The following is a 24,770-nucleotide window of genomic DNA, read 5'->3' as shown; positions in this document are numbered from 1 at the left end:
CCGATGGTACATCAAATCCATCGACCAACCCACTCCCGAGTTGGATTTCAATTGTCATTAGACCCGACTAGGTCCGATGGTATTTCAATTCCATCGACCAACTCACTCCCGAGTTGGATTTCAATTTCGATCAAGTTTCAAATCATCTTCCAACCCACTCCAGAGTTGGATTTCAATTTTCATTAGACCCGACTAGGTCCGATGGTACATCAAATCCATCGACCAACTCACTCCCGAGTTGGATTTCAAATTTCGATCAAGTTTCAAATCATCTTCCAACCCACTCCCGAGTTGGATTTCAATTTTCATTAGATCCAACTAGGTCCGATGGTACTTCAATTCCATCGACCAACTCACTCCCGAGTTGGATTTCAATTTCGATCAAGTTTCAAATCATCTTCCAACCCACTCCAGAGTTGGATTTCAATTTTCATTAGACCCGACTAGGTCCGATGGTACATCAAATCCATCGACCAACCCACTCCCGAGTTGGATTTCAATTGTCATTAGACCCGACTAGGTCCGATGGTATTTCAAATCCATCGACCAACTCACTCCCGAGTTGGATTTCAAATTTCGATCAAGTTTCAAATCATCTTCCAACCCACTCCCGAGTTGGATTTCAATTTTCATTAGACCCGACTAGGTCCGATGGTATTTCAAATCCATCGACCAACTCACTCCCGAGTTGGATTTCAAATTTCGATCAAGTTTCAAATCATCTTCCAACCCACTCCAGAGTTGGATTTCAATTTTCATTAGACCCGACTAGGTCCGATGGTACTTCAATTCCATCGACCAACTCACTCCCGAGTTGGATTTCTATTTCGATCAAGTTTCAAATCATCTTCCAACCCACTCCAGAGTTGGATTTCAATTTTCATTAGACCCGACTAGGTCCGATGGTACTTCAATTCCATCGACCAACTCACTCCCGAGTTGGATTTCTATTTCGATCAAGTTTCAAATCATCTTCCAACCCACTCCAGAGTTGGATTTCAATTTTCATTAGACCCGACTAGGTCCGATGGTATTTCAAATCCATCGACCAACTCACTCCCGAGTTGGATTTCAAATTTCGATCAAGTTTCAAATCATCTTCCAAATTCAAATGATTCAAAGGGAAGCTTTCATTTTTCCCGCGAACTACTTCATGCTGAGCTTTTCTACACTCTCGACGATATATAATCATCTTTATTAAAATTGAACTTCAACTTTACTTGTTCAGAATAATTACCCAAATGAACAATAATTTACCCACTTATAACTATTCCCTACAGGTTATTAGGTCAGTGGATTCTGAAATTGGGCGAAATGGATGCAGATAATACGGGGCGTTGTTAGAGTGTGAAAAATCAAAACTGGAAGACCCAACATTGGAATAGAAGGGAAGGTTGTTCGCAATTAAAAGAGGCAAAGCATAGGCACAAATGACATAAGTTATACACATGACTGTCATACTGTCTCAAGCGCCCACAAGTTCACTAAAAGCCAATCTCTGGCATCACTGCTGTGAAATAGCTGTTGAACTTTGTGCTCTGCTTTTTCTGCAAAAAATTAAACCGAAACCAAAACAGAATTGCTGACTGCTGTATATTAAAGAAAACTCGCTGTTGCTGCTTTGTCATTGGACATATATGTACCTCGATCTTCATCAAATCTGCTGTTGTATTCTATCGATCATATGCTGCTGTTGCTGTAAAAGTGCTTCGAATGTGCTGCAATTAATCTCCACCATTAATCGCTCATATCTACTTGTGACTGTATCCAATCTGCGAGAATAAAGGATCTTTTCCGCTGGTTGTTTTCATTTCGCCCATCACCGCCACCCGCCCGCCATCGCCTATAATCAAGTCCTGCTGTCAATCCTTTTCCCTATCGGAGGATCTGCTGTATGAAAGATCAATACCAAACATCCATCAACACATCACCACCACCACCACCAGGATAATCCAGCGCTGCTCGTTGCTATTGGCGTTCCGGCTCAGTGTGAGTAATAATTAGCTATATTGCTGATAGGGCACGTCTAAGCCATTCGATACAACCGCACGCACGTATACATTTAGTATAGCGCCATCTTTTGGCCGACACTAAAACTATGACTCATATCAGTCTGAAAGAGTTGCCAGACTTGCTTTCGAAAGCTCTAACCGAACATGCTAATCGTCTGCTAGCGAATATCGAGCACAGCCAACAATTTTTGTCCGATAAGTTGGACGATTTCGGCGATCAGATTTTGAAGCTTAAGGCAGAAATTAACAAGCTAAAAAATGAAAATGATTGTTTGAGGAAAGACTTAGCGTTAATTTCGTCAAAAACAGATACAGTTTCGAATGTGGTCGAAAAACAGGAAACTGCATTAGACCTCCGGCGAAGATTAGAATTGTCGTCAAACGCCATTCTGTTAGGGATACCTCGGGTGCCAAACGAGAATACCAGAACTCTTGTTACCATGACATGCAATACTCTTGGTATCGATGAGGCCAATTCTATTGTTTCGTGTACTAGATTACCTTCATCTAAAACTGAGATCAGCCCAATCAGAATCGTATTCAAAGACGTGCATGCTAAGGAACGTCTAATGGAAAAAAAGCTAAAATTTGGTCCCCTGACTGCATCGATGATATCCGGAATTCGGTGGCCCAATGGTTGGACCAATAAGATTTTCATCAGAGACGATCTTTCCCCACTCGCGATGGAAATCTTTCGTGAGCTCAAAACGCTACAACCTTTGCATAAATTCCGTTACGTCTGGCCTGGACGTGATGGCGTAATATTCGTGAAGTTTCATGAGGATTCCTACCCGGTTAAAGTTCGATCACGTGATGACCTGAGGAATTTATTTTAAGTGCCCAAAATTGAAGCTGCTGATAACACTAACAGTTTCATATAAAAAATATTCCTACAATGAATTCGAACAACCTTGCAAAAAATCATCGCACTAATTCTTTGGATGCAATTTTTACACCTGCCACTCTCAATGGCCTCAATACGTTGCAAATTAACATTCGCGGAATCAACCGAATGGAAAAGCTGGATTCTCTTTGCCTTTTTCTGCAAAATCTTCCCGTTGTCATTGATATCCTTATAATTGGAGAGACCTGGATAAGAAGTGACAGAAGCAAGTACTATAACATTCCTGGATTTAAGAGTTTAGACCTGCACTTCCGCATGTTTCTGGAAGCCACTGACTTCTCATGCTTGCAACCTAACGAACGACTGTTGGCAGTTACGGATCGTTTCATGCAGCTGAAGCAATCGTTTACTACGCAGATATCGGTAAATGTCAAAGTCAAGAGGAATGTATGCCCTTGGCTTAATCTAGACATTTGGAAGTTGGGTAGAATCTCCAACAACCTTTTTCAAAGGTGGAAGAGAAATCGCCAAGATGAGCACGTCAAAGATCTGTTAACTCATGCAAATAAAAAACTGGCAGATGCTAAACGTCGTGCCAAATCTGCATACTACCAACAACTTTTTTCGACCAACAATCCCAAGCAGTTATGGAACCGGATTAACAATATGCTAGGAAATCAACTTGATTCAACTAAGCAACAAACGCTTATAGTGGATGATACTGAGATTACTAAGCCCGAAGATCTTGGAGATGCGTTCAACAACTTCTTTTCATCTATTGGAAATAGTACTGCTAGCTGCCTTAATTCAGACGGTAATATTAACAAATTCAATACTATGGACACTTGCGGTCAATCTATATTCCTGCGACCTGCCTCACCAACCGAAGTATCCAACATCATACGAGTGTTAAACAGCTCTAAAGCAACTGGAGTTGATGATTTCCCAGTATCAGCGCTTAAGAAATACAGTGCTGTCCTCTCCCCAATTATATGCACCAGCTTCAACGATAGCCTTACTTCTGGAATCTATCCCGACTGTTTGAAAAAGGCGCTCGTTTACCCTATTTTCAAAGGTGGTGACCCTAAAAATCCCAGCAACTATCGACCTATATCTGTTCTTCCTGCTATCAACAAAGTATTCGAGAAGCTTCTGTCTGCGCGTCTCCAAAGCTTTTTGGATAGTACTGCTCTACTCAATCCCAAACAATTTGGATTCAGACATGGATCTTCAACAGAAGTAGCTGTTTTGGAGTTAGTCGACGATATTGCGAATTGTATGGATAAAAAATCGGCAGCTGGGGTAGTGTTCTTGGATCTCTCAAAGGCCTTCGATACGATTAACCATTCGATTCTTCTAAAAAAACTAGACGCATATGGCATACGTGGCGTTGCTAATGATCTGTTGCGAAGTTATCTGCTGAATCGTCAACAAAAAGTAAGAGTCTCCGGGATTAGTAGTGAGTACCGTAGCAGTAACTGTGGAGTGCCTCAGGGCAGCAATCTTGGGCCTCTGCTGTTTCTTATCTACATCAACGATATTGCAAAGCTCCAAATTAAAGGACACCCTAGACTGTTCGCCGATGATACTGCAATCATGTATAAGAGCAACTCCGTAACAGAACTATTTGCAGACATGTCAAACGATTTGCGTCTGGTAACGGCGTATCTAGAAAACAATTTACTGTCATTAAATCTGCACAAAACAAAATTAATGGTCTTTGGAGCTAGAGAGAACCATGCTGCACCTCATCCAACATTGACAGTAAATGGCGTAACGATTGCAGAAGTTTCGTATTATAAATACTTGGGCATCTACATTGACAACAAGCTACGTTGGGATTGCCATATACGAAATACTGTTGATAACTGCGCATCGTTGTGTGGAATTCTAAGAAAGCTGTCGAAATATGTGCCACAACATGTTCTACTAAAAATATATTTCGCTTTTATCCATAGTCGGTATCAATATGGTATAACGACTTGGGGTACAACCTTCAACACATACCTTAAAGACATCCAAGTTCAGCAAAACAGATGTGTTAAAGCAATATTCAAATTGGATTACCTGCACCCAACAAATCAGCTTTACAGCACCACTGAACATAATATTCTGCCAATACAAGGACTGTACATCATGCGAACAGCCACGATAATGTTTAAAATCCTAAACAATCTCAATCTGCATCATAACTGGAACTTTAATGCTGCTGCACATCACCATCAGACTCGATATGCTCATTTGCTGCAGAGAACTGGCTTTAGAACGGAAGTTGGAAGAAGAAGATTTCAAAATTTAGGGCCGGCAACATACAATCGATTACCAGAAGAAATCAAGAGTGCTCGAACGATTCAACAATTCAGGCGTAACCTTATACTTTATATAAAATCTAATATTGATCAATTCATTGTTCGATAGTATTTATGTAGAACTTTCTCTAAACTGAATTCAATAATGTAACTCGACTAATTTAAATAGCTATTTCAATAAGCTCTAACGTCCCTTTTAAGGAACACTAGTTCGATAGGGATTGTGAGTATTATTCTTATTGCTTTGTAGAATGATCATAAATAATAAATAAATAAATAAATAAAAATAAAAAAAAATAAAAAAAAGCCGTCCCCATACTATGAGACCGAAAACACTCATATTGTCAACAACAACAGTCACCCCACAGTTATGGGTAGCACTCTGATATGGATCAGAGTTGGATTAAAACGGGAATATCTCATCAAACAGAGTTGCAATTACGCAGAACACATTTTACCTACGTGAGCCATAAATCTGTGCAACATCGCAATCAATTATAAAATGCTCGATCATATTTTTTCCGACCGTATTCCCACAAACGTTGATTCATAACTGTGGGGCATTGAAATCCGTACCACAGTTATGGATCATTTATTTTAATCATGTCTTGTTCTGAAAAGTGACCCTTAGTTGATCCATAACTGTGGGGTGACTGTAGTTGCGATTGTACCTTCCGTATTTTTTTTTTTTTTTTTTTATGAGCCATACTGTACGCGCGTCGATTCGCCGTTGAAAACCATACCATACCATAGATTCCGAAAGAAACGCCAAAAAGTATGCTTTCAGTAACATACCATTCACTTACCCAGCAGATAAAGTGCTGTTGTAGTGTTTTGATCCACTACATACATGGACCCACCTCTCTCACTGATCCCCATCTTCGGGACTATCGAAATGCAGTTTTGAATGAGGAAAACCGTGTTCTTCTAGACTTTATCAGGTTTCTCAGCTGAGGTAACCGTTACAAACTTAATCATACCGCAAGGCGGGGTAACTTTGGTAGTTTTGTGGAGTATAATCTGATTATTCCTGCACACTGTAGAAAACATTTTTATCTTAAATTTTGCCGTCGAAAGTTGGCATTACCGTAAAACGGGGTAACTTTGATAGTGCGTGACCCACAACATACTGAACGAAATAACAAAGTTTCTGTCAATCAGTTAAGCAAACCGAATGCAGAAGTAAAGAGTATTAGTATGACACTTGGAATCAAGTAAATTTGAGAATTTATATGCAAATATTAAAAATTTATAAGATTTTTCCATTTTTTAAAAGCTCACAAACAATCTGTTCTACGATCACTATTCGATGAAGCCATAATGAGTTCGTCACTTGTCCTTGACAGCCTAGTTGTAGTAGAACATGAATTCGGACTCAAATCTCTTAGCGAATACCATGCTTACATGGTGCTTTGTGATTGCACAGATCACTCGAGTTAGTTTTCGCGCGTTTCCGAAGTAATTTTGCACCACAATCTGGGTGTGTTAACGATGTGGATGACGACGTTGGAAGCGGTTTGTGGGTGCTCAGTCGAAAACGGATTATCAACTGGTTTCATAGTTTTGTTTAAGATGAGTGAAATATGATGACACACATTCATTATATACAATCAATCACTGCACGGTGGTATGCGCCAGATGCTCAACAACGCATACCGAAAAAAAAAATGAAGTTAAGCAAAACAAGCAAAAACGGAATGGTACAGTTATGCAGAATCAGCACGAACGATTGCTACCTGACAATGAAGTCCGGGTAGGAGATGCATGCACGTGAGTGGTATGAAGCTAGATGGAACTTGTGTGGATAGTTGAAGGCGTCAAAACGAACGATTTAGGTAGTAACTGTTTCTTGAGATTTCGCCGAGCTGGTTATCGTATTCGCCCTGCTAATACAGCGTAAACTTGGAAAACAGGAATAAACTTATCTGAACTCTAGAGCAACAACAAAACACACAGCCTGATGGCTACGAATGAAACGGAGAATGTGTCGGGAGGAGGGGTTTACGAGTCGTTCATGACGGCAATCAAAAACTTGCTTGTTGGATACATAACACCGTACGATGGCAGACTGCTATTAGTAATTGAATATTGACCTGATAACTCTTTTGGGAATGTGTTTGGTGGCCCTGAAAAGGGCCGTTTTGAGAGCGGAAATATGGATACGATTTAACCTCCGAAACCGTACAGAGTACGTCCCTGACGCTTCAGAGCGTAGACAACATCCATGGCGGTTACGGTTTTACGCTTGGCGTGTTCAGTGTAGGTAACAGCATCACGAATGACATTTTCCAGGAATACCTTCAGCACTCCACGGGTTTCCTCGTAGATAAGACCAGAGATACGCTTGACTCCACCACGACGAGCCAAACGACGGATGGCGGGCTTGGTGATACCCTGGATGTTATCACGCAAAACCTTGCGATGACGCTTAGCGCCTCCTTTTCCTAGTCCTTTGCCTCCCTTACCACGGCCAGTCATTTTGTATGTTTAGTTCGGTGTTCGACTACGGTTGTAATGAAACTGATGCCTTCCGCTGGCGGACTGCCACTTTTATACCCGCACGAGGGGTGCTTTCTTCTTGCCATTCTTGCTTTTCCTATTTTTTCGGGGCTTCTGATTGGTTGCCTGCGTCGAAACAAGCATATAAAAGTAGACGTCGAGTTTTCGACCCTCATTATTTCGCCTCGTTTCAACGCATTCGTTTGGATTGTAAAACAAACTTCACCATCATACAATGGCTCGTACCAAGCAGACTGCCCGTAAGTCTACTGGAGGAAAGGCTCCTCGCAAGCAGCTGGCTACCAAAGCCGCTCGCAAGAGCGCCCCGGCTACCGGAGGAGTCAAGAAGCCCCATCGTTATCGGCCAGGAACCGTCGCTCTGCGTGAAATCCGTCGCTATCAGAAGTCAACTGAGCTGCTGATCCGCAAGCTGCCCTTCCAGCGCCTGGTTCGTGAAATTGCTCAGGACTTCAAGACTGACCTGCGCTTCCAGAGCTCGGCTGTCATGGCCCTACAGGAAGCTAGCGAGGCCTATCTGGTCGGTCTTTTCGAAGATACCAACCTGTGCGCCATCCACGCCAAGCGTGTCACTATCATGCCCAAGGACATTCAGCTGGCTCGCCGTATCCGTGGAGAACGTGCCTAAATTTGGTCTACGTTAGTTACCATTCTAAAAAACGGCCCTTTTCAGGGCCACTACCACATTCCACAAAAGAGTTATCAGGAATTATTCCCTCGGAATAACTGACGAAGTCAACTTATTCCCATATTTTCGCTAAATCTAGACTAACTCTTGGCGCATTTCGGCTAAAATACACCATTCGACTTCCAACATCTTCGTATCTCTCGCTATCGTGAAAGAGCCAATGAATCGGTTACATCCTGAGCATTACGCCATTATTGTTTTTAACGGCAGGGCAGACTGAACGACGCAGGTAACGACATATGTGTTCCGTTTGTATCGAGTGCACAAATCGGTAGGCAAAATGACAATGAAACGGCTTCAGCATCAGCCGTGATTTCTCTACCCATATTTCAAACTTCTACCCCTTTATGGCAAACGATGGAGGATGTGGTGTGTGAGGATGCTCGATATTCACCTAGAAAACTTAACTCAAAGCCCACCTTTGATAATGACAAACTAACACTGCTGGCATGTTTCCACCAGCAAAACAGCACACAATCTAGGTGGAAGTTGAGAATAACATTCCTCGTAACTTAACTCTAAGCACACCTTTGTTTATGACAAACTAATAACATTCCTCTGACTTAACTCTAAGCACACCTTTGTTTATGACAAACTAATAACATTCCTCTGACTTAACTCTAAGCACACCTTTGTTTATGACAAACTAACACTACTGGGATGTTTTTTTTTCCACCAGCAAAACAGCACACAATCCAGGTGCAAGCAGCAGTGGTTGGTGCTAAACGAATGCGATTGGTAGCACCACCAACGACGGCGAGTGGCTGACGTGCTGTGTGCCGATAGTAGTTGGATACTATTTGCAATTGACACCTAGACGTACTTATACAATAGTTTACTTTACACCAAATACATAATTTCGAACAACTCTCTAGCGGTAGAACGAATATTGTCGTCCTGAAAAGGACGGTTTTGGTTTGATGCGCACGGTCTTCAGTCGAGCGGGAAGTAATTTAGGCCTTCTTTTCGGTTTTCTTGGGCAACAGAACAGCCTGAATGTTTGGCAACACACCACCCTGTGCAATGGTAACGCCAGACAGCAGTTTGTTCAATTCCTCATCGTTACGGATGGCCAACTGCAGATGACGGGGAATGATTCTGGTCTTCTTGTTATCACGAGCAGCGTTTCCCGCCAATTCCAGAACTTCAGCAGCCAGATATTCCATGACGGCAGCCAAGTAGACTGGAGCGCCAGCACCAACTCGCTCGGCGTAGTTGCCCTTCCTGAGCAGACGGTGGATACGACCGACCGGGAACTGCAATCCTGCCCGGTTGGAACGGGACTTTGCCTTTCCCTTAACTTTGCCTCCTTTGCCGCGGCCAGACATTATGAGATAGTAGGTTTGAGTTTAACTAACAGAGAAACGTTTACAAAGCGTACGTAAACTGTACTGATGGGGAATCGCATTTTTTTTTTTTGCATTAAATTCATGTTTATTTTTCCATTTGTTTTACAAAAAATATTTTTACAGATTAAGAGTTTGACCAGAGTGGTCCTTCAGCTTTGTTTGCGATGGTGAATTTTGGTGGATGTTTTTCATGAAGATGGTTTTACCCTAGTTATTATTTTGGCCTTATTGGCTCTGGTGGTTTTTAAAAGAAAATTTGTTATCCTAGCTACTATTTACAAGACTACAATAAAATAAAATTTGATAACCTAGGGGGGAACGAGGTCCCGGATGACCTGCTGGCCAGATTGGTGGCAACGAGCCCTGAATTTCTCGATTGAGTCACCAAAGCGCTCTTCTAAAGTTTTGATCTCGGCCAGACGATGGACCTCGGTTGTCCTCGTTCTCGGAGGACTGTTGAGGATCATCCGGAGGAACTTATTTTGGGTCCTCTGGAGCCTCAGATGGTGGGTTTTAGCGCAACTCTCCCAGATTGGAACGCCATATTCAATTACTGGAAGAATGACCTGTTTGTAAACAGCAAGCTTGTTCTTCAAAGACAGAGTTGACTTCCGGTTGATGAGTGGATAAAGTGCTTTAAGCAAGATATTGCTTTTGATGACCGTTTTGTCAACCTGCTGTCTGAAGAGAAGCTTGCTGTCTAACGTTAGCCCAAGGTAGTCGGCTGCATCAGACCATTCCACCGTTGATCCACCGAGGGTGATTTTACAATCCTCAGCCGGAACAAGTCTGGGGGATTTGGAATAGGGGAAGAGGATGACCTGGGTCTTCGCTGCGTTGATACAGATCTTCCAGCTGTTCAAATAATCTGACAAGACGTTCAGGCCTCTCTGGAGTCGAGATGTTAGTGCTCTCGTGAATCTGCCGCTGTAGACGACTGATGTGTCGTCAGCGAACAGTGACAGAGAGCCGCCTTCAGGGAGCTGAGGCATGTCCGAGGTGAACAGGTTGTATAGTAGGGGACCTAAAATACTGCCCTGTGGGACACCTGCGGGGATGTTGTGAGGGTCTGAGTTGACTCCATTAAGGGAAACCCTGAACGTCCTGTTAAACAGATAGTTTTTGATGATTTTCACCAAATAGGTGGGAAGATTGTATCGGTGCAGCTTGTACACCAGGCCGTCGTGCCAGACGTTGTCAAATGCTTTTTCAACATCGAGCAACGCCATGGCGGAGGATTTGGCAAGGGACTTGTTCCGCCTGAGGATGTTGGTTACTCGAGTCAGTTGGTGCACGGTTGAACGACCGCGTCGAAAGCCAAACTGTTCCTCGAGCAAGGTGTTGTTTTGATCGGCTGCCGAAAGCAGCCGTCTGTTGATCGCTTTTTCAAGGAGCTTTGATAACCCTGAGAGAAGGCTGATGGGTCGATAGCTTTTGGGGGAGGAAGGATCCTTCCCAGGTTTCTTAATGGGGATGACTTTTGCTGACTTCCACGACGAGGGGAAGTAGCTAAGTCGAAGGCACTGATTGAAAATCAGTGCCAGATGTTGGTAGAACTGGAGACTCAATTGCTTGAGCTCCAAGTTCAGGATGTTGTCGAAACCTGGGGCCTTCATGTTTTTGGATGTTTTGAGATAGGCCAGCAACTCGTCAGCAGTGATCTCCAACTCCTCCGAGAAGTCGTTGGGAGATCGGTGTAGGTTAGCTGCGTGTTCGGAAACAGCAGCGTCGTGTGGGCTAGGAATGTCTAGCCCTAGATTGTGGGAGCTGACGAAATGCCGACCTATCTCAGCAGCCTTCTCCGCAGGGGTTATCAAGCGATCCTTAGAGTCGGTGTTGTCTAATGGGATCAACGGTGGAATAGGTCTGGGTTTGGATTTCAAAAGTTTGGTCATCTTCCAGAATGGCCTAGCACAATCTGGGAGAGAGCGGATCTTGTTGGAAAAATCATCGTTCCTGAGGTCCACCATTCTGGCCTTGATTATTTTGGATATGCGATTGACTTCGCTTTTCAACGCAGGCAGACCAGAGCGTTGGTACTGCCTGCGTTTGGTGTTCCTTAAACGAATGAGATCTTTGGTAACACGATCGATAAAAAGGGTGTTGCTCACCTGACCAGATGCTGGTACATGCTGTTCTCGGGCCACGGAGATGGCCTCTTCGACGCTCTGCAGATGCCGGTCGATGTCTTCAGCGGACGCCAGGGGAGCCTCGTACTGGATGTTAGCGTCGACACACCGCTGGAATTGGCCCCAGTCGACACGGTGGTAGTTGCGCCGGGTGACCCGATGCCGGTTGACCAGGGAACCAACTTCTGCCACCACCGGGTAGTGGTCCGAGCTCAGGTCCTGGTGAACGACCGGTTGGGAGATGTTGTCGGCCATGTTGGTCAGGAAGATATCAATGGTCGCATGGGCCCCGGACCGGCTCAGGCGGGTGGGTGAATCCGGGCTCAGGATGGTGTAGTGGCCTTCCTCCAGGTCCTGTTGTAGGATGAGGCCGTTCCTATTTCGCCGGGGGTTTCCCCAGATCTCGTGCCTTGCATTCAGATCGCCAGCCAGGATGAACTGTCCCTGCCGCCGTGTCAGTTTGACGATGTCTTGCTTTAGGGCCGCCGATGTTCCGTCGTTGATGTTGGTTTGCTTCGGGCAGTACGCCGCGATGATCGTGATTGGGCCGATGGAGGTTTCCACCCGAACACCTACGGCCTCGATGACTTTTAGTTGGAAGCTCGGCAGCAGGGTGCAGTTTACGTTCCTCCGCAGAGCAACCGCAACGCCTCCACCTTCGGATCCGCACCGGTCAAGCCGCACGAGCCGGAAGTCGGGGATGAAGATGTTAACTTCCGGCTTGAGGTGCGTCTCCGTGATCACGGCTATGTCGATGCCTTCTTGGTCCAGGAAGGCGGACAACTCTCGGTTTTTGCTCCGGAGGGAGCAAGCGTTCCAGTTGAGGATCTTGGTGGTGGCCTCACGGGCCATATTTGGCGAGAAAGGCGAATACCACCGAGTTGGCGGCGTTGATCTGCTCCGACTTGGAACGGCAGGCGCGCAGCCGTTGGAACAAGTCCCTGGTGTACTCCAACATTTGCTCCGGAGTGTACAGGGAGCCGTCGTCGGAGGGAGGAGTGCCGGGGACACTGCGTCCAGGATTCCCCCATCCAGGAGGGGGCGCATTCTGCACCGGAGGGGCGGCGGCGGCGGCCGCGAGGCGATGCTGAACGGAAGGGGCCGACTGGCGGGATGCCTGCCGGTGGGTTGGCTGGAGCGGTGGCAGATTGGGCACTTGGTAGCGGGGCGTCGGGAAGTGCTCCTCAGTCAGCGGTGGGGGTGGTTGGCGCTGGCGTTGCCGTCCCAGCTTCTTGGCGGACGCTTGCTGGCGGATTGCCAGAAACTCCGCACGTTTGGGGCAGTTGCGGCTGCTGCCCTCGTGGTTGGCGCCACAGTTGGCGCACTTCGGCTCGATGCCCTCCATCGGTTGGCAAGTCGTGGTGGCGTGCGCACCGGCACATTTACCACAGCGGGGCTTCATGTGGCAGTTTCGTGTCCCGTGACCGAGCGCGAGGCAGTTGCCACACTGCGTCACGTCTCGCTTCTTCGGGCGGTAGCGCTCCCATTCCACCACGATGTGGAAGAGCGCTTTCACCCTCGTCAGGCCCGCCATGGTGGTGGACCCCTTCTCCAAGTGGGCCAGGTAGAGCTGGTCCCGATGTCGTCCTCCTTGTGCTCTCCGGATGGGGAACACATTCGTTAGCTTGAGTCCAGCCGCCTTCATTTCGTCCACGATTGCCTCCGGGGTGAACTCCGGCAGCCCTCGGACGAGAACTTTCAACGGCTTGCTGCCGGGGGCATCGTGGGTGTAGAATTCCACCCCTTTTGCCTTCAGCAGCTTGCCGGCCTTGTCGAAGTCGGCGCCCGAAGCGCACATGATTTTGGTGCCGGTATGGCACAGCTTGAACAGCGGCCGGATGTTGTTGGCCGCTAGCTCGGATCGCAGCGCCGAGAGGTCCTTCGACGCCGTGAAGAGGGGGGGAACCTTCGCGCCCGGGGGGGCTTGGTCCACAGGCAGGGAGGCAAACTTGTTATTTGCCAGCAGCCTGCTGTATGCCGCCGGGTTGGCATCTTCGTTTCTGGCTCGTTTCGGCGCGCTGGTCTGCCCGCTGTCGGCCAGCGGGGCGGGGGTCGAGGCGGAGTCCGCCTTTTGCTTCCGATTGCGACCCATCGCTATGGGCCGCGGTTGCTCTGCTTCGACTAGCAGAGATGCTTTCTGGCTAGCCACCCCTAGGAGGTAGGTTAGCGCCGGAGAGCAGTCGCGGGAGCGGGAAATCGCGAAAAAAGAGTGCACTTCGCACACGCACGGAAGAGAATTCGAACTTGTGTCTCGCAACTCAAAAAGACACGCAACCGTTCACAACGGCAGTTCGATTCGGAATGATGGGGAATCGCCAGAACGAGGGTTATTTTATACATGCGCAGCACTGCGATGTACCAATACCAGGGAGGTAGAAGTGGAAACATCGAAACAGCAAACAAATCGAAGGGGCGTAGCGGGGCTCTCTATTCTACGAGTATAAAAGATAAACCGCTCCGGTCGAACGGCATCAGTTGCTGTTTCCCTTTGGATCGAAAACAACGTCAAACCTATAGCGATGGCACCGAAAACCAGTGGAAAGGCCGCGAAGAAATCCGGCAAGGCCCAGAAGAACATTGTCAAGGGCGACAAGAAGAAGAAGAAGCAGCGCAGGAAGGAGAGCTATGCCATCTACATCTACAAGGTGTTGAAGCAAGTCCATCCCGACACTGGCGTTTCTTCAAAGGCTATGAGCATCATGAACAGCTTCGTCAACGACATCTTTGAACGTATTGCCGCCGAAGCCTCCCGTCTTGCTCACTACAACAAGCGCTCGACAATCACTTCCCGCGAAATTCAAACCGCCGTCCGTCTTCTGCTTCCAGGAGAATTGGCTAAGCATGCTGTTTCCGAAGGCACCAAGGCCGTCACCAAGTACACCAGCTCCAAGTAAATGACGACCGACATCGAATAATCGCAGCAAACCAAAAGGCCCTTTTCAGGGCCACTATTTCAATCATAGAAAAGAGTTAAATTCGGAAAAAATGACCCTTCGCAGCGACTGTAATACTCAATAGCTAAACCGACTGTTTCGTAATGGCGAACATCATACCACCCCATCGTAGTTTGCTTACATGATTCAATGTCAAATTGATCCCCCGACTACTTGTTACCAACCTTTGGTTGTTTCAAAATATCTACTTGGACCTCTATGCTTTGCAAAAAGCCTGACTGAACTGACAATACTTACCGAATAGTGCAATGACGCCCTAAACTCAACCTGTATGATTTGCTGCCTACTTTCAGGTATCGCACAGAGAGAAAATAATATCATTATGAGTGAAACGGTCTGCCTTCTCGTATCAGACAGCAGCAAAGCAATATATCGATCTAGCCTAGTAGCAAAAGTAACATATTCAACAAAGTGAGTGAGCATTAGCCCATTACGTTAGAATCTCAAATCACGCCAAAGTACGTGAACTTAATTTCAATCTTTTAAAATATGAACCATGGAGCTCATGCTACGCTCATGGACGGCGCCATTTGTGCTAGTGGTGAAGGTAGCATTAAATTTTCCCTATTGAGGTGTCCTTGTTCTCCGTACCGGAGCGGGTTCCACCAGGCCTAACGACAGACATTATATATCAGTACTCAGATCTTCAAGGCTGACGAGCAATCAATCAGTTCTACAAATAATCAACAACTGCAGCAACTTTCGGCTGCATCCCGAAAACGATTCTTAAACCGGAAACGTATAGGTGCCGTATGTACACGTACATTGTTTGGTGCTCACGCGTTTTTCGGTTTCACATTTCGGGGATCGATTACCAAAGCTTCTTTTAATTTCTTGCTTACATGGAATTAACAGTAATGAAACCGACAGAAAGTTTAATTAACCAAACTACAACAAACGCGGCACTCACCTAACGCGTTGATTCTTATTCAGGGCTATGCATGTCCTACAGACTCGCACTGGCAGCGATGTTCTTGCGGGGTGTGCTGTCTGATATTACAGATTGTATTTTATTGTAGCGAGTTTGCAGTTATAAATTTCAACATAAACCAAAATCTTAACTAAACATTCACTATCCTGTGCAGTGCGGTGGCATCGATGGCTAAGGCAACGCATTTGTTGAAATTGGACAACCAACGGTGGGTATATCTCAAGCGGGTGAGAGTTGCTTTGTTTTTAAACGATTATGAGTTACATGACTATTTTGTTTACAGATTAAAATAAAATTGATTGATTGACATTTTTATCGAGCCCATGTTGTGGGTATGGTTTATGGAAAACCATCAAATTAACATTGTTAAAAGTTTACTTAAACCAAACCCACGAACATCGCCCGTCAGCACTGGGAATGACTTTGTTTGAGACCTGTTATGAGCCATAAGGTAACGGATTTTTCATAATATATGAATGTAAACGCAAAGAGCGACTATTGATGTTTCTAAATTCATTACCGGCAAGCATGATAGCATTGTTTCAATAGTTGCTATTAATTGTTTTATCTAGCGAAGCCACACCATATGAAGCACGAGTGCCATTACGACATGTTTACGTGGTACTTTTCTCAATGCCAGCCCAGTGTAGCGGTAATGGGCTGCTAGCGAGATTCATATACTCGCCAGACGGACATACTAAAATGTAAATATGTTTAGTGAAGAACGGAAAACTGAGTTTTAGAAAGATGTTACCAAAAAAATATACAATATTTCACGAACAGTCATTCAGTGGACGACCACGTCTGCATCCCTAACACAGACATCTCTTCCGAACACCGTACTGTTGCCAGATTTGTCTTCATTCGTTTACTCTAACGTGTAAGCATTACTATTTCTGCCTTTCAAAATGTCTGAAGTCGCCGCTGAAGCCGCTGCCGCAGCCCCTGCTGTCTCGCCAGCCAAGGCCAAGAAGCCAAGGGCCCCTAAGGGACAGGGCAAGCCAAAGAAGCCATCGACCCATCCCCCGGTGAACGATATGGTGGTTGCTGCTATCAAAACCCTGAAGGAACGGAACGGATCCTCCTTGCAGGCCATCAAGAAGTACATTGCTGCCAACTACAAATGCGATGTCGCCAAGCTTGCCCCATTCCTGAAGAAGGCGCTGAAGAATGGTGTCGAAAAGGGCAAGTTTGTCCAAACCAAGGGAACTGGTGCCTCCGGATCGTTCAAACTGAAGGCTGATGCTAAGAAGGCCGCCGGTGAAAAGAAAACGAAGAAGGCCGGTGAGCAGAAACCCAAGAAGGCTGCCGGAGAGAAGAAGAAGGCTGCCAAGAAACCAGCTGGAGAGAAGAAGGCCAAGAAGCCAGCCGGCGAAAAGAAAGCCAAGAAGCCAGCTGCAGCGAAGAAAGCCAAAGCTGCCGGTGCAAAGGCTGCCAAAAAGGCCGGAGGTGTAAAGAAGGCTGCTGCCCCGAAGCAAAAGGCCACCAAACCTTCGAAGACCGCCGCAAAGAAGCCAAAGACCCCAAAACCGAAGAAGGCTGCCCCAGCCAAGAAAGCTGCCGCAAAGAAGACCGCTGCCAAAAAGTAAAGTTAGCAACTTTCGGAAGCACCCGCAACTGTACTGTGAAACAGTATTCATTATCCAATCAGTCCTTTTCAGGACTACCAATGAAGATCATATCAAAGAGTTACTACTAAGAATATTCCTTTAACCGTACGATCGATGATTTTCTCAAGGCGAATCTCAAGGTGAAGAGCACACATCTAGACAGTCTTTCAAGCTGATACCTTGACCGATTGGTCACTCGATAATCAATCGAACAATTTGTTTTCAACTTGAATTTCTGAAATTATGCTCTTGCTTGACGATTTGAGGTGTTGCTTCGTTCGTTTTTTTTTTCTTTTTTTTTTTTCAATAATGAACAACGCACTGATCTCGAACTGCAAAAGGGCCAGGCAGAGAGGTAGGTCCAGTCCCAACCAGTAGAGAAAAAAAAAATAATAAATAAATAAAAAATAAAACAAAAATACCAATCTTGGGTAAATGGTATTCAAAATTCCAAATCTTGGGTAAATGGTATTCAAAATCTACTTACATGCTAACTCCAAGGATGTACGCAGCCCATTTTTAACACAAAATAATAGCCAATTTCCTTATCGTGTATCTCGGGGGTTTTCCTTTTCGAGGTAATACAAACTGTTGCTGATGGTGTGTCTCATGCTTCTTTGCTGGAAAGCATAACTATCACTGTTCTATCCACATTGGCGGAGCTCAGCATCGCTTCCGATGGAACGGTTGCTTCTATTTTTCACTGATCACTTTATGCGTTTAAGGAAGCAGGATCCATAATTGTTTTTCGATCATTCAAACCCGTAGCCGTTAAGGCGAAGCAGGCCGTCGTTGAAATTTGTACGCGTCGTTAATGATTGTTGCTAATTCATCTCACGATTTCGAATCGAAGAAAATCAGTTGAAAAAGTATCAGCATACTTTATGCATGTTAGCGCGTACAGTGATTCTTTTTCAAGTCAATATAAACTATCACGACTGAGTTTTATCACTTTGAAATGCATGCTGAAAAGTCATCATTGTTGCCAAAACGAATGACGGGCCTTAAGAAGTTTTGCATTATAATGTGTTTTGTTTTAGAATGATATTCACAGTATAACATTCGTAATATTCCGTTTCGAATGAACGACATCCAAATGATAAGAAAAATGAACCATTCACAATGGATTTTTTTTTCTTTATTCTTTATTTCTTTATTCAGGAAAAGATAGTTTTACGCTGTTTATAAATATGAGTTTATTGTTAAATTTTATTGTGGCTGATCGACAAATGCCTAATGGTTCGATGTGTTGTTGTATGCTGGGGAGTTCCGTTTCTAATAACCAAAATTCAAAGTAAAATATACAAATAAAGGCACACTACGCATAGAGGAATTTAATTCATTCATCGTTATTCGGTTATTAGGTCAGTGGATTCTGAAATTGGGCGAAATGGATGCGGATGTGGGTCACAGGCGAGGATGGAGAGAAGCGGCCATGAACCGAGGGAATTGGCGAAATATTGTTGGCGAGGCTTTATCAAGATAATTGATGTAAAGCCAAATAAGTAAGTAAGTAGGATGCGGATAATACGGGGCGTTGTTAGAGTGTGAAAAATCAAAACTGGAAGACCCAACATTGGAATAGAAGGGAAGGTTGTTCGCAATTAAAAGAGGCAAAGCATAGGCACAAATGACATAAGTTATACACATGACTGCCAAACTGTCTCAAGCGCCCACAAGTTCACTAAAAGCCGTCCCCATACTATTGTAGCATACCCTAATACACAAATGTCATACATGCAAAGTCAAACTGTAATAAAATTTACTCACCAATAACAAAGCAACGACCGTGCGCAAAAACGCATAGTTATGCAATTGTAAACAACACATCTGGAAGTCATTAACCACCAAGGCGCACCGTTCTATCGACTCTCTCTCTACCTCTACTTGTGTGGCGCGAGGGCCGATAGCCCGCAGCGCGGAGGATTCAAATTACAAAGCCATGGGCACTTGAAGCAAATAACCCAAAAGAATCGATAATGCAAGGATAGGCAATTTTGGCTATTTGTCACTCCAGTCGTCTCCTTTACATATCTATATCACTCTTTCAGACACATGCACTGTATTGTATTTGACAGGGTATAAAAACCCTAGAACTTTCAGACAATAAAGGATTCTTTTGATTTAGCTCGACCCAATTGGATGTTATCCAATCTTGGCTATCGACCACTACGTTGAAGACTCCAATGCGACCCACTTGGTGAATACCAGGATGGCTATCGCACCGTAATTAAAGTAAGTCCGTCGCGTTTGCACCGTAGTCGTGTTCGTTAAGTGAAAATTGGATAAAACCAGGAAATGGCGACCGTTCCGATCGAACCTGATGAATAAACTTAGTGATAAGTGCATATAGTGAAACCCAATAGTTGAAGATGGGTAAAACAAGTTCGAAGTCTGACGTAGTGCATAATGCGGACCCACAAGTACGAATAATCAACAACCAAGAATATCATGCTGAAATGTTACAGCAGCACGAAACACTAATTTATTTGATCCTGGGCATAGTGGCTACTCAGTTACTATTGACTCTGTACTTCATGCTGAAGAAACGCGAGCGCAATCGAGCGTTCAAATTGGCCAAAAGTGTGAACAATTTGGCAGAAGCGTGAGTGATAGAAAATTTAAAAAACAGAAAAGTCAGTGGAAAAAACACAACAAATCTGATCAGTGTACCTGTGCCATTCATGCAAGGAGAACTGCAATGAAAAAGTGTGAACTAAAACCTACAAAATGGCAACTCTTAATTTGCTAAAATCAGTGCTTGAGCAATTGGATATTGCCAGGGAAAGGTGCATGGAAGTTGAATTTGCAGTGAATGCTAACGTTAAGAAACTATTGCAAATCTTATCAGATCAAGGACTGTTACAATTAGTGATCTGTAATAACGAACAAATCATAGTGAAAGTGAACAAAGAGGCATCAAGTTTTAGTGCATTGTCACAACTAATCACAGTAAGAAGAACAAACTTGTTACAAATAGCTGCAAAGCTGGTGCCGACTGTGATGGGTAATTTACTCATTTTTACAAGGATGGGAGTTATGTCCCACCACGAAGCTTTACACCAACGTATGGGAGGTCAAATAATTGGAATGGCTTTCTGACCACCAGTGATCGTGTTAGATAGAAGCTGTGACCATAATTGCGACCGCCCACGTTTGTTTTATTCTACACACCGGGCGTTAAGTGCAAATATTCACGAGACAACACGAATTACCCGAAGCAGTGAAATTGAGTGCCAGTGCGTGAGGATTACCAACGAGACGAACCCTGATGAAGTAGTTTTGTGTGCCGCTCCATGCCGACTGATACGACGACTGATGCAGTTAAATAACATGTCGCTGCCAGATGTACCAATCAAGTAACATAATACAAAGGTATGAACATAACTGAAAATAGATTTATTATTGATGAGGGCATGAAAAGTTTGAATAATATCCTGAGGAATTTAAATAAAGCGCCCAATAGAAAATATAGGCAATTTACATTAAAGCAAAAATTGAACCATGCAAAATTAAATTACGGGCGAATTACAGATGCCTTAGCTAAAATTGAAACGGTGATAGAGGAGTCAGAATTATTATTTTTAACTAAGGGAGCTCGACAAGTTTACAGTGACATACATATTTTAATATCAACCAAGCTTGAATTCGCTGCAATACATGAAATCAGCATATTCTCATTAGGTTATGCAATTCTTTTTATCAACAAATTAAAAAGTAAAATTAGTCCGAAGATGGCAAAAGTAGATATTAAAACTGGTGCCACACTTATTCATGTGTATGATGGTAACCCAACAAATTTAGATACATTCCTGGATTCGGTTGCACTTTTCGCAGACCTCGTTGATAACGATAACGCAGCCGCATCACAGGATGTTAAAAATGCTGCTAAAGCCACCGCACTTCGATTTATAAAAACCCGACTAACAGAAGCTGCTAGGCAAGCAATTCCAGAAAATGCGACTCTCGATCAATTGATCGACGCATTAAAGGCAAACTGTTCGCCGAAAACCACAGCTGATAACGTTTTAGCAAAGCTAAAAAGTACAAGGCAATCAACTTCCGCAGAGGCTTTCTGTACAGAAGTAGAGAAGCTCACCCAAGAGTTGAAGACTATCTACATTAGGAATAGAATTCCAGCAGATGTGGCAACCCAAATGGCCACCAAAAGTGGAGTTGACGCACTAATTGCCGGTACGAAAAATTCGGAAACAAAAACAATATTACGCGCAGGAACGTTTACTAAAATAAACGATGCGATTCAAAAATTACATGAGAATGATGCAACACAAAAGGTTCAGGGATCTCATTCAGAAGATAGAGCTAAATCTTCAAACGGTATTCAAGCACAAATGTTTATGGCTAACAGGAACCAATACCGAGGCCGTGGACGAGGTAGCAATCTTAACTACGGACGAGGAAACTATAATTCTTACAACAGATATGGAGGCAATTGGCGAAATAATAATTTCAATCATCCACAACATTACCAACCGCGTTTCCAAAATACGAGAGGGCAAGGGAACTATCGGGGTCAATGGAACCATAGAGGACGACCATCGATTTACCTTATGCAACCTAATCCACAAATGATGAACCAATCGGTTCAGCAACAACCTCTAGCTCAACAAATGCAACAAAATACTCAACAATCAATTATGCCAAATCAAAATTTGCAAAATAATCAAACACAAATGCCAAACCAACATTTTTTAGGCACACCGTTTGGACGGTAGGCACTATAAATGCAGCCGTCTCTAATTACGTAAATTTATCTTTAGATTTATCAGACACTCGATGTACCTTCATAATAGATACTGGTGCTGATATATCTATTATAAAGGCAAATAAGGTGAAATCTACTCAAATTTACTATCCAAACGAGAAATGTATTATTTCAGGAATTGGTCATAACGGAATTTCGTCACTAGGTAGCACTTTTGCTAAAATATCTATTGAAAACGTATCAGTAGAACAGAAATTCCATATAGTAGAAAATGATTTTCCAATTCCAACAGATGGAATCATTGGAAGAGATTTTTTAACTAAATATCATTGCAAAATTGACTATGAACCATGGTTGTTATCCTTTACGATAGACCAAGTACAGATTTCAATACCAATAGAAGATAATTTTCAGAAAATGTTGTTTCTACCATCTCGTCATGAAGTTACTCGATATATACCAGGAATGCAGTTACAAGAAGATATGGTTGTATATTCACAAGAAATTCAACCTGGAATATTTTGTGGCAATACAATAATATCAGCCAAAGAACCCATATTCAAATTTATTAATACTACAAATGACGTAGCTTATATCGCATATGCAACTTTCAAACCAAAAATGCAACCGCTTAAAAATTTTCATGTCTGTAAACCCAAGAAGGCTAACAAAACTCAATCAGAACGACGAGCAAAAATCTTGTCAGAAGTCAATATGCATGAAATTCCCACTTACGCGAGAAATGATTTTGAAAAATTAATAACTGAATATGAAGACACTTTTTGTCTGCCCGATGAAATTTTAACATTCAACAATTTTTACAAACAGAACATTAACTTAAACGACAATGTTCCTGTGTACATTCCAAATTATAAAACAATTTATTCGCAAGGAGAAGAAATGGAAAGGCAAGTTCAAAAGATGCTACAAGAGGACATTATTGAACCTTCTGTGTCATCTTATAACTCGCCAATACTACTAGTACCGAAGAAATCAGAAAACAATGATAAAAAATGGCGTTTGGTAGTAGACTTTCGTCAACTAAACAAAAGAGTTCTACCAGATAAATTCCCTTTACCAAGAATTGATAGCATTTTAGATCAGCTTGGTAGAGCTAGATATTTCAGCACTTTGGATTTGATGTCTGGTTTCCATCAAATCCCCTTAGAAGAAAATTCAAGAAAGTTTACAGCATTTTCGACAAATTCTGGTCATTATCAATTTAAACGACTACCATTTGGATTAAACATTAGCCCGAATAGTTTTCAAAGAATGATGACCATCGCTATGGCTGGGTTAACCCCAGAGCGTGCATTTGTCTATATAGATGATATTGTGGTAATTGGATGTTCTTTGAATCACCATTTGCAAAATTTAAGATCAGTTTTCGAACGATTGAGAAAATACGAATTAAAATTAAACATTTCGAAATGTAAATTTTTCAGAACGGAGGTTACATATTTGGGCCATAAGTTAACGGATAAAGGAATAATACCTGATGAATCAAAATATGAAACAATCAAGAATTACCCTATTCCTAAAAATGCCGACGATGTGCGAAGATTCGTTGCTTTCTGCAACTACTATCGCAAATTCGTCGAAAATTTTTCACAAATCGCATATCCTTTGAATCAACTTCTTAAAAAGAATACTAAATTTAATTGGACTTCGGAATGCCAACATGCATTTAATCTTTTACGTCATAATTTAATGTCTCCTAGGATATTACAGTATCCCGATTTCTCTAAAGAATTTACATTAACGACAGACGCATCCGATATAGGTTGCGGAGCTGTCTTGTCACAGGCTACAGAAGCAGGAGACCAACCAATAGCTTTCGCTAGTAAAACCTTTACACAAGCAGAGAAAAATAAACCGACCATACTTAAAGAATTGTTAGCCATACATTGGGCGATAAATTATTTTAAACCGTACCTGTATGGTAAACGATTCACCATCAGAACCGATCATAGACCACTTGTCTACCTTTTTGGGATGAAAAATCCTACCTCAAAGCTGACAAGAATCAGAATTGAATTAGAAGAATTTGATTTTGATGTTGTATATATTAAGGGTAAGGAAAATGTAGCAGCTGACGCATTATCACGTATAGTTACTACATCAGATATGTTAAAAGCAGTAGATGTACTAGTTGTAAATACTAGATCTATGACAAAGAAAAATATCATTAGCAATAATAAGAAAAATATAAATGAAAACACAGAGATTGATCACCTCTTGTGCTATGAAATTGAAAATCCCTATGAAGCAAGAAAATTAATGAAACTGTCGACAGAAATAAAAAACAATGCAATCAAATTTAAAATATTGAAGAAAGATAACAAAACACTTCACGCACAAGTGCACGAAGATGTCAGAAATGGAAGTCACGCATTAGTGCATGCTCTTCCAAAAATTGAAAAAATTACAAAGGGATTCAAAACGAGGAAAATAGCAATGTCTGCAGATGACTACATATTTAAAATGGTACCAATCAATTTATTCAAACTAATGGTAAATAAAACATTAAAGGATTTACAAATAATTATTTTTAAAGAACCAATCTTCATAAACAACATAGATGATATTAGGAATATTCTAACTAATCATCATAATACCCCTATTGGAGGTCACGTAGGACAGCATCGTCTGTACCTCAGACTCCGTGGAAAATACAAATGGCATAATATGAAAAATTCTA

The 24,770-nt window shown here is 43.1% G+C and overlaps 5 protein-coding genes across 5 annotated transcripts; 3 read left to right on the top strand and 2 right to left on the bottom strand.

The window, feature by feature from the left end:
- Positions 1 to 6,855: 6,855 nt before the first annotated feature.
- LOC110680728 (histone H4) lies at positions 6,856 to 7,757 on the bottom strand. Its single transcript, XM_021856520.1, has one exon. The coding sequence runs from the start codon at positions 7,641 to 7,643 to the stop codon at positions 7,332 to 7,334; it is 312 nt and encodes a 103-aa protein (XP_021712212.1). The 5' UTR covers positions 7,644 to 7,757; the 3' UTR covers positions 6,856 to 7,331.
- Positions 7,758 to 7,779: 22 nt separating this feature from the next.
- On the top strand, positions 7,780 to 8,363 carry LOC110680724 (histone H3). The gene has a single exon (XM_021856515.1). The coding sequence runs from the start codon at positions 7,900 to 7,902 to the stop codon at positions 8,308 to 8,310; it is 411 nt and encodes a 136-aa protein (XP_021712207.1). The 5' UTR covers positions 7,780 to 7,899; the 3' UTR covers positions 8,311 to 8,363.
- Positions 8,364 to 9,190: 827 nt separating this feature from the next.
- On the bottom strand, positions 9,191 to 9,761 carry LOC110680737 (histone H2A). Its single transcript, XM_021856528.1, has one exon. The coding sequence runs from the start codon at positions 9,696 to 9,698 to the stop codon at positions 9,324 to 9,326; it is 375 nt and encodes a 124-aa protein (XP_021712220.1). The 5' UTR covers positions 9,699 to 9,761; the 3' UTR covers positions 9,191 to 9,323.
- A 4,573-nt stretch (positions 9,762 to 14,334) lies between these two features.
- On the top strand, positions 14,335 to 14,799 carry LOC5578464 (histone H2B). The gene has a single exon (XM_001656937.2). The coding sequence runs from the start codon at positions 14,368 to 14,370 to the stop codon at positions 14,740 to 14,742; it is 375 nt and encodes a 124-aa protein (XP_001656987.1). The 5' UTR covers positions 14,335 to 14,367; the 3' UTR covers positions 14,743 to 14,799.
- Positions 14,800 to 16,583: 1,784 nt separating this feature from the next.
- LOC110680736 (histone H1-like) lies at positions 16,584 to 17,425 on the top strand. The gene has a single exon (XM_021856526.1). The coding sequence runs from the start codon at positions 16,642 to 16,644 to the stop codon at positions 17,320 to 17,322; it is 681 nt and encodes a 226-aa protein (XP_021712218.1). The 5' UTR covers positions 16,584 to 16,641; the 3' UTR covers positions 17,323 to 17,425.
- The last annotated feature ends 7,345 nt before the right edge of the window (positions 17,426 to 24,770 follow it).

Source organism: Aedes aegypti, unplaced genomic scaffold, assembly GCF_002204515.2.
Source record: "Aedes aegypti strain LVP_AGWG unplaced genomic scaffold, AaegL5.0 Primary Assembly AGWG_AaegL5_hic_scaff_1759_PBJ_arrow, whole genome shotgun sequence".
In the NCBI taxonomy this organism is placed as follows: domain Eukaryota; kingdom Metazoa; phylum Arthropoda; class Insecta; order Diptera; family Culicidae; genus Aedes; species Aedes aegypti.
This window is presented reverse-complemented; position numbering and strand designations above follow the sequence as displayed.